Raw genomic sequence first — 19239 nt, 5'->3', positions numbered from 1 at the left:
AGGCGCTCCGTGTCCTAGATGAAGTCGGGAAATAAAAAATTTAACGATCCCCATAGCCACGAGCGGCAGCAGCAGTAGCAGCAGCAGACACTGCTAGAGGGGGGAGTGTGGAGGATCAGAATGGGGGGGGGGGGATGCAGGGAGGGCGCTGAGGGATTGAATAATTAATTGGTAGTTGGATGGATGGATAAAAGATAAAACGGTGGATGGGCTGATGGAGTGATGTTGACAGGGATCAAGCGATGGGATAATGGAGTGATTGGTGGAATTGGTTTAGGGATGGATGGAGTGATTGAAGGAGTGATGTTTGGAGTGACGGATAGAGTGATGGATGAATGGAGGGAGTGTTGCGTGTAGTGATGGGAGTGGTGGATTGATGTGTCGGAGTCCGGGATGGGGTTGTCCCATTATTGACCAACGTAAAAAACAACTCGAAAGTGACCGTGTCCTCTCGGCCAACCTCGCGCCCCTTCACCTCTTGACCCCTTGACCCCCTACCCCCTCCTCCGTTGACCCCCCACCCCCACACCGTGCAGCGTGCGGGCTCGCCGGGGGCGGCGCGGAGGACGAGGGGGAGGCGACGGCCGGCTGGATCGAGGGAGCGGCCATCCTCCTGTCGGTGGCGTGCGTGGTGCTCGTCACGGCGTTCAACGACTGGAGCAAGGAGCGACAGTTCCGCGGACTCCAGAATCGCATCGAGCAGGAGCAGAAGTTCTCGGTCATCCGCGGCGGGCAGCTGCTCCAGCTCCCCGTGGCGGCCATCGTGGTGGGCGACATCGCCCAGGTCAAATACGGTACGAGGGTCAGATGCAGTAAAGGGGCTCGAACACGGTACGGGGGTTGAATGTGGAATTGGAGGCGACATTCGTGGCTCCGCTGAGATGCTAAAGTAAGGCACAGATTATGACAATGATCGTGATTAATTCGGTGATAATGATGACAAGGGCCACGGCGACGACGACGATGATGATGGCAGCGCTGCTGACCGTGCAGGTGACCTGCTGCCCGCGGACGGGGTGCTCATCCAGAGCAACGATCTCAAGGTGGACGAGAGCTCCCTAACCGGGGAGTCCGACCAGGTGCGCAAAGCCATCGACAGGGACCCCAACCTTCTCTCAGGTCAGGGGTCACACACACACACGGACACACACACGCACGGACACACACACACACACGGGCGCACACACACACGGAAACACACACACGGACACGGACAAAAAACAAAGACAAAGATCCCCCGTATAGACTTAAGAGACTGTTGGGGCAAGTGCTGTTAGCGAGATATCTATGCAGGCCGGCACGGCATACGAGGGCGTGAGTGGCCAACACCACGCGCCTTTGTCTCCCCAGTGGCGATGTTTACGCATCGCACCGGGTACTCTTTTGAAGCTGAGTCGACCTAGGGGAGGCCCAGAACCGGTTCAGATAATCGTCACTGGTGTTGGCCGTGAGCGGGAATTGAACTTGGGCCGCCTGGTTCGTAGCGCAGCGCGCTAACCGCTACACTACCGCTACCCACGGACACACACACACACTGACACAAATATAATGACGACTTACCACACTTCTCTTGAGATGGCACTTTATTGAAGACGCGTTCACTTGACATCAGGCGGAGACCCCCGCTGCAACAGCCCCGAGCCTCCTGCGCATCTCCCCCTTTTATACCGACACGCCCCCCTTCCCGAACCTTCTCGCTGACTCTAGACGCTCGCTCCACCGGCAGACTCCACCGTCACGTGACCAGGCTCCCTTCTCGAACATTCCCGTAGCCACCAGTCCCTTCGCACTCACAGATGACTCCTCTGTCATTACCTCCCGTGGCCACTAGTCCATTCGCACTGCAGGCTGACTCCCCTGTCATTACCTCCCGTAGTCACTAGTCCCTTCACACTGCAGGCTGACTCCCCTGCCATTACCTTCCGTGGCCACTAGTCCATTCGCACTGCAGGCTGACTCCCCTGTCATTACCTCCCGTGGCCACTAGTCCATTCGCACTGCAGGCTGACTCCCCTGTCATTACCTCCCGTGGCCACTAGTGACCTCACACCGTATGCAGGTTCTATTGTCATTACACAAAGACACACGGACACACACACGCATTCATAGACACACGCACACATTACAAATGCATAGACGTGCCAAAATACACGCCCACACGCAAGAGCACACACATGAACGTGTGTCCATACACACACAGTACGCGTAGACACATTGATACTAGGGTGCTCGATGACATTTTAACGATCGTTGATTCCGGCTCAACTGTTGCACTTGTAAGTCTGGACATTTCGTCAGCCTTCGACACCATCAACCATTCGCTCCTTACTTCCCTCCTGAAATCCGACTTCGGTATATGCGGCTCAGCACTCAAGTGGATAGCTTCGTACCTTTCTGACCGGCAATCCTCAGTCAGGGTGGGCATGTCCACATCGCCTGAAACAAGAGCATTATGCGGGGTTCCCCAGGGCTCTGTTCTAGGTCCCCTGCTCTTCACAGCCTACACTTCCCCGATCGGCCGACTCATTGCAAGCTTCGGTGTTAAGCATCACTCATACGCGGATGACACGATTCTATTCACCGCCATCGATTCTAGCAATGCATCTGGATTCGAGAGGCTCTCGGAATGTACCACCGCCGTGCAACAATGGTTCACTGCACACAACCTAGCCCTTAATCCGAAAAAGTCAGTGGCCATCATGTTAGGTACCAAGCAACGTCTCAATTCAGCAGCACTCCCCACACACATACACATCTTCGGTCATAGCATCAAGTTCACCAACCACTTCAGCTACCTCGGTGTCATCCTAGATTCAATTTTATTCTTCGACCGTCAAACCAACCATATCATCAGCTCATGTAACTTTCACCTGAAGGCTCTTAGACACATACGTCCTCTCATCTCTACTGAAATTGCCAACACTTTGGCATGTTGCATAGTTGGGTCTCGCCTTGACTATTGTAACTCCGTCCTTGTCCGGACCTCCGCTGGCAACCTAAGGAAGCTTCAAAGACTACAAAATAACCTAGCACGCGTCGTCATTGCCCACACTCATCCCCGTCTGGACTCACTAGCTTGTCTCCGTGCTCTCAACTGGCTCCCCATCGCCAGTAGGGTCACATACAAGACCGCCTGCCTCTGCCACAATGCCTTCATATCCGCCTGCCCGCCGTACCTTTCTTCATTATTGACAACTTGCAGCTCAGCACACGGCAGATGCCTGCGCAGCGCGACTCACGACCTCCTCTCAATACCAAGATCCAGGATGGTCACCGTGTCTACGCGCCGCTTCTCGGTGGCAGCCCCAACAGTCTGGAACGATATCCCTCTGCACATTCGCAGCATCACCTCAATCGCCTCCTTCAAGAGACACTTAAAAACTCACCTCTACAATCATGCTTTTGAGCGACTCTGAGCTTGGCTCCGCGCCTCTGAGTTGCGGCCACTACGTCTGCAAATTTGCGCGCGTTACAAATTGTACTATTATTATTATAAAGATCCCCCATATAGCCTTTAACAGACTGTTGGGACAAGTGCTATCTGCGAGCACCTATAAAAGCCGAGGGGATGGGTGGCTAATACCGCCAGGTCCGCCTTTGTCTCCCCAGTGATTATATATTCTGTATGTATACACTGAACGAGGTAATCATTTGAGGCTGGGTTTACCTAGTACCCGTTCAGATAATCGTCACTGTTGTTGACCGTGAGCGGGAATCGAACCCGGTTACCGGTTTCGTAGCACTGCGTGCAAACCACTGTGCTACCGCTACCCACAGCATCGGCACCACCAACACCCACCCGCCTGCTCATACTCCTCCTCATCCTCCTCCTCCTCTTCATCCTCCTCATCCTCGTCGCTCCCCTCCTCCCCCTGTGCGGCGCTGCGTCTGCAGGCACGCACGTGATGGAGGGCTCGGGGAAGATGGTGGTGACGGCCGTGGGCGTCAACTCCCAGACGGGCATCATCTTCACGCTGCTCGGGGCGGGCGACGTGGAGGAGGAGGAGCGGCGCGACAAGAAAGGTGGGTGGCACTGTGATGGTGGCGGTAACCGTCGTCACCGTCACCGTCGTCACCTTCATCGTCACCGTCACTACCTTCATCGTCACCGTCACTGTCATCATCGTCACCGTCATTGTCTCCGTCGTCGTCACCATCACTGTCATCATCGTCTATGTCATCATCATCGTCACCGTCGTCGTCTCCGTCCTCGTCACCATCATCGTCAGGACGACCCTCTGTGCTCCCAGGAGAGCCTCACTCAGTCTCTGGTAGCAGTCCCACAACTACCAATCACAACCACTAACTACTAACCACAATCACTAACTACCAACCGTAACCATTAAGCACCAGCCGCAACCATTAACTACCGACCACAACCACTAACTAGCAACAACCAACCTCAAACTTCCAATGGGCGTTGTTGACCGGAATCCGTTTTGAGAATCGGTTCGCGGTGCCGGCAGTCGTGAACCGGCGATCGATTCCAGTGGCACGCGAGGAGCGAGGGCACCGCACGGCGGCAGGCCCAAGTCACCGCACGCCGCACATCATTCCGTACCTAGCGTCTCAAAACGAAGGTACAGGTGCAGCCCTACAATTGCTCGTCGGCTCCACTGTTGGCGGAAGGGCGGTAGGGGTGGGGAGTGGGGGTTGGGGCTTCGCTAGACGGAAGCGTATGTTCACTCCACTCGTCCACGTATGGGAAGAGGTGGGCATTACCCACGCTTTACCCACGCTTTACCCCAACCCCACCACCCCCCCCCCCCCCACACACACACGCGACGTGCCCATTGCCTGACTGTGGTGGAAGTCGTTCGCTGCCGCTGCGGGGTTGGACATTGGACAGAGGCAGCGGAGGGGGCGGCGTGGCGGGGAGGGTGGGGGGGGGGATTGGGGGGGTTAGGAAACTCGCCCTTTATTGCTTCAACTGCTGTGCCGGGAGATGGATTCGAGCGGGTGGATCAACCCGCACAAGCCGCTGCGTCCGTCACTCGATTCGCCCCCGAGGGTGCTGCTATGCACTCGTCAATGTGGTTTTTTTGTTGCCGACGAATCCCATCGGAGTTCACGGGCGTTGGGCTTCGTACGTGCACACGCACGTGGTGCGTGCGGGCAAGGGGGAGAAACTCAAAGCTGCACATGGAACTCGCTTGCTGTACCGCCATGCCCTGGCCACTTCACAGCAGTTCTACGAGGAGGTTTGGGACTCTCACAAATCTCTGCGTGATCCACCAACCCTCGTCTCCAAAACACCCAAAGCTCCGTACACATAGAGCCAATCTACTCGCTGCGCTGGCATATCCGTGTCTGGCTCATTTGCTTAGCTACACATCCTGGAGGTGGCCTGGTTGGTGTCTGCGAGATGAGAGACGTCGAGACCCTGGGTTCCAGTCTGCGTGTCTCTTTGTGAGTCTGTGGGTCTCTCTCTCAACCCCGGGATCTCAGCGCCCCCGATCTCTCAGGACAGCCACCTCCAGGTTTTTCTAGCGGAGCAATTGAGCGAGGCACCGCGCCCGCGGAGATGGCAGTACAGCAAGTAGATCGAAATCCATCCGTTGGGCGGTCTCTGCCCCGTGTACCCGGAGGGCTTCCTCCGGGTTCCCGAGACCCCCCCTCCCCTCCCGCACGCACGAACGCCTCTCTCACGCTCGTATTCGCGGCGCCTTGGGCACGACGGCAGCGCGATGGAGTTGTTGAGACTCCGGGAGGCTGTTCCGGGGTAAAGGAGCGGCATGGTGACGATCGTTCGCCTGCGGCTCAGCAGACGCAATGCGATCCGTCGCCTTTGTGTGTCCCTCGCTTGCTCACCATGCGCGTGTCTGTTCGGCTTATGCGTCTCATTGCCTGTGTGCATGCGTGTCCGTGTGCCCTTATGTGTGCGTGCGTGGAGCGGTGGTGTAGCGGTTAGCGCTGTGCTGCGCTACGAACCCGGCGAGCCGAGTTCGATTCCCGCTCACGGCCAACACCGGTGGCGATTATCTGAACCGGTCCTGGGCCTTCCCGAGGTCGACTTTGCCTCAAATGAGTACCTGGTGCGGTGTGTAAACATCGCCAATGGGAAGACAAAGGCGGTCGGATGTGATGCTGGCCACCCACCCCCTCCTGTGCCGTTCCGGCCTTCATAGGTGCTCGCTAACAGCACTTGCCCCTAAAGTCTGTTAAGGATATACGGGGGATCTTTGTCTTTGTGTCTCTGTGCGCGTGTGCTTCTCCTCCCACCTCGCTGACGTGTCCATGCCGCCTCCGCGTCATCGTCCTCGTCCCTCCACCTCCTCCGTCTGTGCCTCCGTGCGACACACAAAGACGAGGAGGTCACTGAGAACCACCAGAGCAAAGGTAGCAACCGCCGTCCCTCGCGTAACCTAGCAACAGCATCCGTTTCCTAGGAATAGCATGTGGTCCCTAGCAACACCACTTGGTCCCTAGCAACAGCATCCAGCCCCTAGAAATGGCACGTGGACCCAAGCAGCAGCACATGGATCCTAGCAAAAGCACTTGACCCTAGCAACAGCACCTGTACCCGAGCAACAGCACATGGACCTATAGCAACAACACCTTGACCATAGCAACAGGAGCTGGACGCTATCAACAGCAGCTGGACCCTAGCAACAGCATCTTGACCCTAGCAACAGCAGCTGGACCCTAGCAACAGGAGCTGGACCCTAGCAAGAGCAGCTGGACCTTAGCAACAGTAGCGGTTCCCTAGCAACAGCACATGGATCCCAGCAAGATGCTATCATGGCAAGGCCACTCGGAAGGGGAGGGGGGGTGGTAAAAGGCCCGAACCGCGGGCGTCTGTGGCAAGTGGCGGCCATGACGACAGCGCGGTGACAATGGCGGCCACGGCAGTTCTGACGCCTACGACGCCACCACCGCCCATATTGACGAGGATGACGTGACGAGGATGATGTTGACGAGGATGACGTCACGAGGATGACGTTGACGAGGATGACGTGACGAGGATGACGTGGATGAAGTTGATTTTGATGATGATGTTGACGAGGATGATGTTGACAAAGTTGATTTTGATGATGATGTTGACGAGGTTGATGTTGATGAGGATGACGTGACGAGGATGATGTTGACGAAGTTGATTTTGATGATCACGTTGACGATGATGATGTTGACGAGGATGACGTGGACGAGGATGATGTGACGAGGATGACGTGGACAAGGATGACATGGACGAAGTTGATTTTGATGATGATGTTGACGAGGATGACATTGACGAGGATGATGTTTTTGATGATGATGTTGACGAGGTTGATGTTGACGAGAATGATGAGGATGACGTGGACGAGGATGATGTTGACGAGGATGATGTTGACGAGGTTGATGATGACGAGGTTGATGTTGACGAGGTTGATTTTGATGATGATGTTGACGAGGATGCTGATGATGATGATGACGTTGACGGGGATAACGTGGATGAGGATGATGTTGACGAGGATGATGTTGATGATGTAGACGAGGTTGATGTAGACGAGGTTGATGTTTACGAGGTTGATGTTGACGAGGTTGATTTTGATGATGATGTGGACGGGGATGACGTTGACGGAGATCTGCGTTGGTCTGCACAGCCAAGGCGCAGGATGGGGTGGCGTCGGTGGAGATGCAGCCGCTGCGAGTGGGGGACGGGGGCGAGGTGGGCGACGCGGGCGAGGGGGGCGAGGGGGGCGAGGGGGGCGACGCGGACGACGCCCGGGAGCGGAGGCCGGCGGCGCCGCCCAAGAAGGAGAAGTCGGTGCTGCAGGGGAAGCTCACCAAGCTCGCCGTGCAGATCGGCAAGGCCGGTGAGCGGCGCGGCGGAACGCTCCGCCGGGGTCACCCGGGCGCGTCGCCCGGAATCGCCATCGTGCGCCGTGCGGTGCGATGCGGCATGGGCGATGCGCTACGAACCCGGCTACGGGCAACATCAGTGGCGATTGCAACCTGAACCCTCCTGGGCCTTCCCCAAGATAGACTCAGTCTCAAGTGTCTTTTGTAGTGTTCCTACGTTTGTGCACGTTTGTGCGTATGTTGAACATCTTTCGCACCGAACCGTGCTAATCGGAGTATCTCTGATCCACCTCCCACCCCGAACCCCCGCTACCCCCACCTCCCCGGCAGGTCTGGCGATGTCGTCGGTGACGGTGGTGATCCTGGTGCTCTACTTCGTGATCGACACGTTCTGGGTGCAGGGCCGGCCCTGGCTGGCCGAGTGCACGCCGGTCTACGTGCAGTACTTCGTCAAGTTCTTCATCATCGGCGTCACCGTGCTCGTCGTGGCCGTGCCCGAGGGGCTGCCCCTCGCCGTCACCATCGCCCTCGCCTACTCCGTCAAGGTGCATTGTGGGACGCGCATTAAAGGGGGGCGGCACTCGCGGTGAGGTGCATTGTGGGAGGCGGAGAGGTGGGGAGGCAGTTGTGACAGAGGTGCATTGTGGGAGAGGTGGCAGCGAAGGGGCTGCCCCTCACTCGCTGTCACCATCTCCCTTTGCATGGTCCATCAAGGTGCATTGTGGGAAACGTACAGAGATCCGTACATACAGGTAGCGAGAGGTGGCGACGGCAAAGGGGAGAGGTTTCACCCAGCGGTGGATAGATCATGGCTGATGACGACGATGACGCTGATGACGTAATATTTGTGGCGAGGGTCCGGCAGAGCTTTCATGGCCACGATGCTCTTCGCCAACGCGCGTGCCGGCGAGAGTTGTACCCGTTCGATGATGACGCCATCGTGACCTCATCACGTCCACTCCGTGGCGCAGAAAATGATGAAGGACAACAATCTGGTGCGGCACCTGGACGCGTGCGAGACGATGGGCAACGCCACGGCCATCTGCTCCGACAAGACGGGCACGCTCACCACCAACCGCATGACGGTGGTGCAGGTGAAGCTCGCTCACCACCAACCACCGACCAATCACCACCAACCACAGCAGTCAGCCAATAAACACCAACCACAACCACTGACCAATCGCCACCAACCACAGCAGTTAGCCAATAAACGACAACCACAACCACCGACCAATCCCCACCAACCACAGCAGTCAGCCAATAAACACCAACCACAACCACCGACCAATCGCCACCAACCACAGCAGTCAGCCAATAAACACCAACCACAACCACCGACCAATCCCCACCAACCACAGCAGTCAGCCAATAAACACCAACCACAACCACCGACCAATCGCCACCAACCACAGCAGTCAGCCAATAAACACCAACCACAACCATCGACCAATCCCCACCAACCACAGCAATCAGCTAATAAACACCAACCACCGACCAATGACCACCAACCACAGCAGTCAGCCAATAAACACCAACCACAACCACCGACCAATCCCCACCAACCACAACAGTCAGCCAATAAACGCCAACCACAACCACCGACCAATCACCACCAACCACAGCAATCAGCCAATAAACACCAACCACAACCACCGACCAATCCCCACCAACCACAGCAATCAGCCAATAAACGACAACCACAACAACCACCGACCAATCACCGCCGTCCAATTACCACCAACCACAACTACCGACCAATCACCAGCAACCACAACCACCGAGCGATAACCGCTGGCGTTGGCGGTGCGTGGTGCTGGCGGTGCGGTGCAGGCGTTTGTGGGCGGGGTTCTGCACCGCTCGGTGCCGGGCGTGGAGGCCCTGGCGCCGGCCACGCTGGACGCGCTCACCACCGGCATCGCCGTCAACTGCGCTTACACCACCAAGATCCTGGTGAGCACTCAACACCGGCATCGCCGTCAACTGCGCTTACACCACCAAGATCCTGGTGAGCACTCACCACCAAGATCCTGGTGAGCACTCACCACCGGCATCGCCGTCAACTGCGCTTACACCACCAAGATCCTGGTGAGCACTCAACACCAACATCCTGGTGAGCACTCAACACCGAGATCCTGGTGAGCACTCACACCAACACCCTGTCGGACACTCACCACCGAGATCCTGGTGAGCACTCACCACCAACATCCTGTCGGACACTCACCACCGAGATCCTGGTGGACACTCACCACCGAGATCCTGGTGAGCACTCAACACCAAGATCCTGTCGGACACTCACCACCGAGATCCTGGTGGACACTCACCACCGAGATCCTGGTGAGCACTCACCACCAACATCCTGATAATTGGTTCTTTACCCTTCTATCTGGCAACAAAACTGACACCTTTTTGCAAGGAGTCATGTTTGCATAGACCGCAATACCTGCAGTCATAAATACAAACAAAAGACATAACTCTGATAATGTGCACTGTCCTTGAAGTTGATTGGTCCACACCCGAGACAGCTTTCCTTCGAGCCTAGTCTCATATGGGTTGGACCAGATGACGCCAAAAGGCTCGAAGGAAAGCTGTCTCGGGTGTGGACCAATCAACTTCAAGGACAGTGCACATTATCAGAGTTATGTCTTTTGTTTGTATTTATGACTGCAGGTATTGCGGTCTATGCAAACATGACTCCTTGCAAAAAGGTGTCAGTTTTGTTGCCAGATAGAAGGGTAAAGAACCAATTATCATATTTTTACTGGCAAATGAGGTCCCCATAGTGTAGACACCAACATCCTGTCGGACATTCACTACCAACATCCTGGTGAGCACTCACCACCAACATCCTGGTGAGCAACATCTAGACACTTGGAGCTGCCCGCATGCCTGCCCTCTCACCTCCTCACCACCGCCCGCTCTCTCCGTCTCCCCCTCTCCTCCCTCCTGCCCCATCTTCCGCTCCTCCCCCCCCACCCCACCGCTCCTCCTCGTGGCCGCCAGGCCCCGGAGAAGCCCGGCGGGCTGCCGCGGCACGTGGGCAACAAGACGGAGTGCTCGCTGCTGGGGCTGGCGCTGGCGCTGGGGCGAGACGCGCAGGCGGTGCGGCGGATCGTGCCGGAGGAGTCGCTCTTCAAGGTGTTCACCTTCAACTCGAGCCGCAAGTCCATGAGCACCGTGCTGCGTGCCGAGCACGTGGCCGCCGCCGCCCCCGCCGCCGCCGCCGCCGCCGGACTCGTGGGGGGCGGCGTCGGTGCCGCGGCGCCGCCGATCTCGGGCTTCCGCGTCTTCACCAAGGGCGCCTCCGAGATCGTCCTGCGAAAGTGAGGGGCGGCCGGTGTGTGACGACGCGGTGTGGCGCGATGCTGCAGGCGTTGTGATGGCGCGGTTGTGCAGCGCGTGGCTTTGCTGTGTGTGGTGCGATGCGTGCGGTGTGCTGTGATCTGCGCGGTGTGATGTGCGGTGTGTGGTGTGCTGGTCTGCTGTGTGATGTGCGGTGTGTGGTGTGTAGTGTGATGTGCGGTGTGTGGTGTGCTGCGTGGTGTGTGATGTGCGGTGTGTGGTGTGTGGTGTGCTGTGTGATGTGATGTGCGGTGTGAAGTGTGGTGTGTGTGGTGTGGTGTGTGTGGTGTGTGGTGTGTGTGGTGTGTGCTGTGTGTGGTGTGCTGTGTGTGGTGTGCTGTGTGTGGTGTGATGTGTGTGGTGTGCTGTGTGGTGTGTGGTGTGTGGTGTGCTGTGTGTGGTGTGATGTGCGGTATGTGGTGTGATGTGTGTGGTGTGCTGTGTGGTGTGTGATGTGTGGTGTGCTGTGTGTGGTGTGATGTGCGGTGTTTGGTGTGGTGGTTGTGGTGTGATGTGTGTGGTGTGCGGTGTGTGGTGTGCTGCGGGGTGATGTGGTGGGATGCTTAGCTGACAATGGGGGTGCCCCTAGGCTAGACCACAAGGCAGCAGCAAAGCAACGCGCCAGGTCACTCCCATTGCCAGCTAGCCCTAGCGAAGGCCTCGCCCGGTTAAAACCAAACCCAGGCGCAAGCGCTCGGAGCCGGAGTCCCGCTCGGCGGACACGATCGCTGGCTCCACCGCCCCTCCACGCGCCTCCCAGGTGCTCGTGGGTCCTGAACGCGGCGGGGGAGGCGGCGCCGCTGCGAGCCCGCGAGCGCGACGCGCTCGTGCGCTCCGTGGTGGAGCCCATGGCGAGCGAGGGCCTGCGCACCATCTGCCTGGCGTTCCGCGACCTGCCCTCGGGCGGCGGCGGCGGCGCCGACCCCAACTGGGAGGACGAGGGCGCCATCGTCGCTGACCTCACCTGCATCGCCGTCGTCGGCATCGAGGACCCCGTACGGCCGGAGGTGAGGCGCGGAGGGAGAGGGCGAGGAGGTTTAGGGGCGGGGGGGGGGAGAGGGGGGGAGGATTTGAGGTTCGATCCACGGAGACCGGCGGCTCGGAGCGTGACCGGCGGAAGTGGGCGGTGTGGCCTGCACGGTGAGCGGTGCTGGCGGTCTGCTCTCGGCGGATCGGTTGGGGGATCAAAGCGGACATGGCGAGCAAATTGCATCTCCCCCCACGCCCGCACCTCGTGCTCCTTCTCTCCATGCCCCCCCTCTCCCCCTGCCCCCCCTCTCCCCCTGCTCCCCGCCCTCGCCAGGTGCCAGATGCGATCCGGAAGTGCCAGCGTGCGGGCATCACGGTGCGCATGGTGACGGGCGACAACATCAGCACGGCGCGTGCCATCGCCAGCAAGTGCGGCATCCTGACGCCCGGGGAGGACTTCCTGTGCATCGAGGGGAAGGAGTTCAACCGGCGAATCCGCAACGATAAGGGAGAGGCGAGCGCCTGCCCGCCCACTCGCTCGCTCACTCACTCGCTCACTCACTCGCTCACCCGCTCAGTCGCTAACTCACTCACTCACTCGCTCACTCACTCACTAGCTCACTCACTCGCTCATTCACTCACTCACCCACTCACTTGCTCACTCACTCGCTCACCCGCTCACCCACTCACTCACTCGCTCACCTGCAAGCCGACCTCATTGCTTCCGAGATTTGGCGATTAGAAGGCGATGTCGTAGCTCGACGATCATGACGATGGAGGCGACGAGCTGCTGCAATTAGTCACTGACCCCACGTGATGACGCCGGGCTGGGGGATTTTCTGCACATCGACCGCCTCAACCACCACAGCGAATAGCGCCTCCACCACCACCACCACTCCCACCACTACCTCCACCACCACCACCACCACTCTCACCACTACCTCCACCACCATCACCACCACCTCCACCCCCACCACCTCCACCGCCACTACCACCGCCACCACCACCGCCACCACCACCACCGCCACCGCTGCCACCACCACCGCCACCACCACCACCACCACCACCACCGCCACCACCACCGCCACCACCGCCACCGCTACCACCACCGCCACCACCGCCGCGTCGCGTCTAGTGACGGGAGCGTCGTGTGCTCCCCCACCCCCGCCCCCCCCCACTCCCCCCACCCCCTACCCTCCCCTTGTGCCATGGGACAGATAGAGCAGGAGAGAATCGACAAGATCTGGCCCAAGCTTCGAGTGCTTGCTCGCTCCTCTCCCACAGACAAACACACGCTCGTCAAAGGTGAGTGTCGCTCGCCCGCTCACTCACTCGCTCATTCACTCACTCACTCATTCACTCGCTAACTCACTCACTCATTCACTCACTCATTCATACACTCACTCACTCATTCACTCGCTCATTCACTCGCTCACTCACTCATTCACTCATTCACTCGCTCGCTCACTCACTCATTCACTCGCTCACTCACTCATTCACACGTGCATTCGGCAACATGCTGCACGCTATCTCCGACCTACGACCTTTGGAGATATTTTGTTCGTCTTTTTCCCCCGCTCAAATTGAACCGAGCTGCGGAGTCGGCGTCCGCATCGCGACGGAGAACCCCCGTCACGGCATCCTCGCTTGAGCGGCGCGCCACTCTCCGTGCGTCACAGGACGGGCCCGCGGAAGCGGATAACGCAGAGCTACCTCCCGAGTTCCGGTCAGGTGCCCTCTGGTTGACGCAGTAGGGGGCAGCACTGTCCCACTCGCCCCGCCGCCGAGAGTGGCGACCGCCGCGCGACGGTGGAGCCGACGTCCTCACTCTCACGGCTGCAATTTGGCCAAAGCGAGTGGCGGCACCGGGACGAATGAGACCGGCGATCGGTGGCCCTCGACCCTACAGCGAACGCTCGACCCCCCCGGGCACGCGCGAGGGCTGCGACCCGCCCCCCCGTTAACCTTCGACCCTGCGTGCCCTGCGACCGACTCCTCCACGTGACCCCCCTCCGACGCCCCCCCTCCCCACCCGTGCTGACCCCCGTGGCGGCGTTGAACAGGGATCATCGACAGCACGGTGGGGCAGCGCCAGGTGGTGGCGGTGACGGGCGACGGCACCAACGACGGGCCCGCGCTCAAGAAGGCCGACGTCGGCTTCGCCATGGTGATGCCCCGCCGCCGCGCTCACCCACGCTCACCCACACTCACCCACGCTCACCCACGCTTACCCACGCTTACCCGCGCTCACCCACGCTCACTCACAATTCCCCACGCTCACCCACGTTCAACCACCCTCACACGCGCTCACCCGTACTCACCCACACATGCTCGTGGCAAAACATGCAAACAGAAACGCTCTGATAATGCGTGCATTGTCTTTGAAACTGATTGGCCTACAGCTTTCTGCATGGCCTCGTCTCACCAGACGAGAGAACGCCTTTGGGCGTCAAAGGCAATGCATTATTATCACAGCATGTTTGTTTGCACGTTTTGCCACAAGCACGTGTGGTATCTATTTGGGTGTTTGAACATCTTAACATAAATATTCTTGGTTCTTTCGGTAAATTCTTGTAGAAGGGAATTTTTTTTTATCTATGTGACTTTACCGAAAGAACCAATAATATGAATCCCTGCAGTCACGAAAGCTTTAAATCAAAATCTTAACACAAGTCCTGTTTTATTGCCAGAGAGGGTAAAACCTATTCTTATTTTTAATCATTTTTGAAACTGACAAAAAAAGGTCCCATAGATCCCGCGCTCACCGCCACATGACCGCGAGTAGCCACGTGGAGTGAGCCGAGTGAGAGTCGGGGGGGGAGGGGTGGGGGGGGGGGGTGGGGGGTGGGGGCCAAACGCCGTCCAGAGCGGCGCTCCCCGGAGCTCCCTCCACGCCGGCGGGCCCCTTGCGCCGATGGCCCTGATGCCCCGGTCACCCCCGCAGGGCATCGCGGGCACAGACGTGGCCAAGGAGGCGTCGGACATCATCCTGACGGACGACAACTTCAGCTCCATCGTGAAGGCGGTGATGTGGGGCCGCAACGTCTACGACAGCATCTCCAAGTTCCTGCAGTTCCAGCTCACGGTCAACGTGGTGGCCGTCATCGTCGCCTTCACGGGGGCCTGCTTCACTCAGGTGGCGACGCGGCGCCGCACCGACGTCTCACCCGTGACCTGGGACTCGGCTGTTACCTGTGACTCACCTGTATCTCACCTGTGATTAACCTTTGACCTGTATCTCACCTGTGACCTGGGACTCGGCTGTTACCTGTGACTAACCTGTATCTCACCTGCGATTAACCTTTGACCTGTATCTCACCTGTGACCTGGGACTCGGCTGTTACCTGTGACTCACCTGTATCTCACCTGTGATTAACCTTTGACCTGTATCTCACCTGTTACCTGTGACTCATCTGTGACCTGGGATTCACCTGTTGCCTGTGCCTCACCCGTGACCTGGAACTCGGCTGTTACCTCTATCTCACATGTGACCTGTGGCTCACCTGCATCTTACCTGTGATGAACCTGTCACCTGTATCTCACCTGTGACCTGGGATTCACCTGTTGCCTGTGCCTCACCCGTGACCTGGAACTTGGCTGTTACCTCTATCTCACATGTGACTTGTGGCTCACCTGTATCTTACCTGCGATTAACCTTTGACCTGTATCTCACCTGTGACCCGTGTCTCACCTGCGATCTATAACTCACCTGGGACGAATCGGTCCGTGCAGGAGCTGCCAACTGCACGACAAACATAAAACCCAAACTCCAGGCGGTGCCAATGGTGACGATGATAACAATGATGATGATCACGAAGATAATGATAATGATGACGATGATGACGACGAGAAGTGACACAACCGCTCGGGCGGGGGCCACGACCGTGAAACGCCACCGGAGGCTCGTGGCCTGGCCCAGGCATTCACCATGGGCCGCCCTCGTGTCTCTCCGGCCTCTAACCCCTCGCCCCCCCACACCCCCCCTCCCCCGCAACCTCCCGTCCACCGTCACCGCGGACCGCGCATTGCAGGACTCCCCGCTCAAGGCCGTGCAGATGCTGTGGGTGAACCTCATCATGGACACGTTCGCGTCGCTGGCGCTCGCCACGGAGCCGCCCACCGAGGAGCTGCTGCTGCGCCGGCCGTACGGACGCAACAAGCCGCTCGTGTCGCTCACCATGACCAAGAACATCCTGGGCCACGCCATCTACCAGCTCACCGTCATCTTCACGCTGCTCTTCGCCGGTGGGCCTCGCGCAGGGAACCCGCGCGTGCGTCCGTGTGCGCGTGGCGTACCCGTGTGGACCGGCGGGGCAACGGTTAGCGCGCTGCGCTGCGAATCCGGCGACCCAAGCCACCAACACACGCACAGCGGCGCCCACGCTGCTGTGCGTGTGTTGGTGGAGCGGACGGTCGCTCGAGCTAGTTCTTTGATGTCCGCTTCCACCAGCCATTCTCCGGTAGCACGAAGGGTGACTGCCGCTCGAGTACCTGGTGCGACGTGTGAACATCGCCACTGGGGAGACAAAGGCGGCCGGGCGTGGTGCTGGCCACCCCGACCACCTCGTGCGACGTGCCGGCCTTCGTAGGTGCACTTGTCCCGACAGTCGGTTAAGGCTACGCGGGGGATCTCTGTCTTCGGTGCAGGTGAGCGGATTTTCGACGTGGACAGCGGGCGCAACGCTCCGCTGCACGCGCCGCCCTCGGAGCACTACACCATCATCTTCAACGCCTTCGTCATGATGCAGCTCTTCAACGAGATCAACGCGCGCAAGATCCACGGGGAGCGCAACGTCTTCCACGGAGTCTTCCGCAACCCCATTTTCTGCTCCATCGTCTTCGGAACCTTCGTCGTGCAGGTTTACTCCCGTCCTCCTCCTCCTCACCGCCTTCTCTTCATCGTCATTCATCACCGTCTTCATCGGCCTGGTCATCTCCTCCTCCTCATCGCCCTCCTCCTCCTTCAACGGCCCCACCTCCCCCACACCGCCCCAACCGCCCCCACCTCCACCACTCCACCCAACGCCCCAACCGCCTCCACCACTCCACCACTCCCCCCACCGCCCCAACCGCCCCCACCTCTACCACTCCCCCCAACGCCCCCACCTCTACCACTCCCCCCAACGCCCCAACCGCTCCCACCTCCACCACTCCCCCCACCGCCCCAACCACCCCCACCTCCACCACTCCCCCCAACGCCCCCACCTCCACCACTCCCCCCACCGCCCCAACCGCCCCCACCTCCACCACTCCCCCCAACGCCCCCACCTCCACCACTCCCCCCACCGCCCCAACCGCCCCCACCTCCACCACTCCCCCCAACGCCCCCACCTCCACCACTCCCCCCACCGCCCCAACCGCCCCCACCACCCAAACCGCCCCCAACTCCACCACCACCCCCACCACCCCAACAGCCCCCACCTCAACCACTCCCCCCACCGCAAACCACGGCCCCTCGCTCACCCCCCCCCCCCCCCGCGCTGCCTGTGCCGCAGGTGGTGATCGTGCAGTTTGGGGGGAAGCCGTTCAGCTGTTCGGGCCTGAGCCCCGAGCACTGGCTGTGGTGCATCTTCCTGGGCGCTGGCGAGCTACTGTGGGGCCAGGTGAGGGGGCCCGCCCCGGCAGCACCCACCCACACACGGCGCCTCCGCACGCGCCCACCTCGCCCGCAGCGCCACGCGCAGCAGCGCCACGCGCAGCAGCGCGACACGCATGCGCTCACTCACCAGTGACACACGCTCGCTGGTGACACACACACAAGTGACACACACACACAGGTGACACACACACAGTGACACACACACAAGTGACACACACACACACGTGACACACACACACAGGTGACACACACACACACACAGGTGACACACACACAGTGACACACACACAGGTGACACACACACACAGTGACCACACACATACAGTGACATACACACACAGTGACACACACACACAGGTGACACACACACAGGTGACACACACACACAGGTGACACAGACACACACAGGTGACACACACACACACGTGACACACACACACGTGACACACACACGTGACACACACACACAGGTGACACAGACACACACACAGGTGACACACACGTGACACACACACACACATGTGACATACACACACACACGTGACACACACACACAGTGACACACACACACAGTGACACACACACTAGTGACACAGGTGACACACACACTGGTGAGGACCGCTATCACCTGGCTCTCGGAGTGCCCCCCCCCCCACCCCCCCGTCTCTGCCCCACTCGCGTGAGGACGTCCAGGCCCTTAATAGGCGTTCGCTAATGTGGGGGACCGCCATCGCCCTTGTGCTCAGCTGATCTCGGCGGTGCCGACGGCACGACTGCGGTGCCTGCGGGACGCGGGGGGGGGCCGGGCCCCCCGCTCGCCCCCTCCGGACGAGGGCCCGGACGACGAGGAGGAGATCGACCACGCCGAGAGGGAGATGCGGCACGGGCAGATCCTGTGGTTCCGCGGCCTGCACCGCATCCAGACGCAGGTTCGTCACCGCACCGCACACCGCACCTTGCCCAAGCGCACCGCGCCACGGCACGCCGCATTGCACCGTCCGCGCGGGCGAGCGCGCCACCCTGCGCCACATCCAGGCGGCATCAACCGCGGCCGCCGGCCACCACCGCCACCAATGTACTCAGCTGGGACTACGCAGCAGCGCTCCCCATTGGCAGATTAACAGCTCGCAAATGAGTCTCATCCTGGTCCCTGCGTTCTCGAGTTCTCACCTGGTCATACGAGATAGACCGCACACCACCACCATACACCACACCACCACCACACACCATCACCATACACCACCACCACCACACCATCACCACAAACTACCACCACACACCACCACCACACCATCATCACCACCACACACCACCACCACCACCACACACCACCACCACCACACACCACTACCACCACACACCACCACACACCACACCACCACCACCACACACCACCACACATTACCAGACACCACACCACCACCACACACCACCACCACAAACCACCACCATACACCACCATACACCACACCACAAACTACCACATACCACCACTACCACCACACACCACCATCACCACACACTACCACACACCACCATCACACCACCAC

The 19239-nt window shown here is 59.3% G+C and overlaps 1 protein-coding gene across 6 annotated transcripts in view; it reads left to right on the top strand.

The window, feature by feature from the left end:
* Positions 1-19239, top strand: part of LOC133355414 (plasma membrane calcium-transporting ATPase 1-like) — a 54615-nt gene that overhangs the window by 29576 nt on the left and 5800 nt on the right. For 4 of the 6 annotated variants that reach the window (XM_061572698.1, XM_061572697.1, XM_061572695.1 and 1 more), the window contains exons 4-21: positions 537-794; positions 994-1119; positions 3895-4023; positions 6307-6339; positions 7584-7796; positions 8113-8327; positions 8754-8876; positions 9613-9732; positions 10783-11102; positions 11882-12128; positions 12425-12604; positions 13308-13395; positions 14154-14257; positions 15035-15226; positions 16122-16335; positions 16738-16949; positions 17586-17693; positions 18436-18618. In XM_061572698.1, coding sequence (XP_061428682.1) covers positions 537-794; positions 994-1119; positions 3895-4023; positions 6307-6339; positions 7584-7796; positions 8113-8327; positions 8754-8876; positions 9613-9732; positions 10783-11102; positions 11882-12128; positions 12425-12604; positions 13308-13395; positions 14154-14257; positions 15035-15226; positions 16122-16335; positions 16738-16949; positions 17586-17693; positions 18436-18618 — 3065 coding nt within the window. The remainder of the gene's footprint in view (positions 1-536; positions 795-993; positions 1120-3894; positions 4024-6306; positions 6340-7583; positions 7797-8112; positions 8328-8753; positions 8877-9612; positions 9733-10782; positions 11103-11881; positions 12129-12424; positions 12605-13307; positions 13396-14153; positions 14258-15034; positions 15227-16121; positions 16336-16737; positions 16950-17585; positions 17694-18435; positions 18619-19239) is intronic. The other 2 variants (XM_061572700.1, XM_061572696.1) reach the window with 1 other exon arrangement.

The sequence above is a fragment of the Lethenteron reissneri genome, chromosome 51 (assembly GCF_015708825.2).
Source record: "Lethenteron reissneri isolate LAM-NWPU_2019-01 chromosome 51, ASM1570882v1, whole genome shotgun sequence".
Taxonomy (NCBI): domain Eukaryota; kingdom Metazoa; phylum Chordata; class Hyperoartia; order Petromyzontiformes; family Petromyzontidae; genus Lethenteron; species Lethenteron reissneri.
Note: the sequence above shows the minus strand (reverse complement) of the source record. Positions and strands in the feature narration are given on the sequence as shown.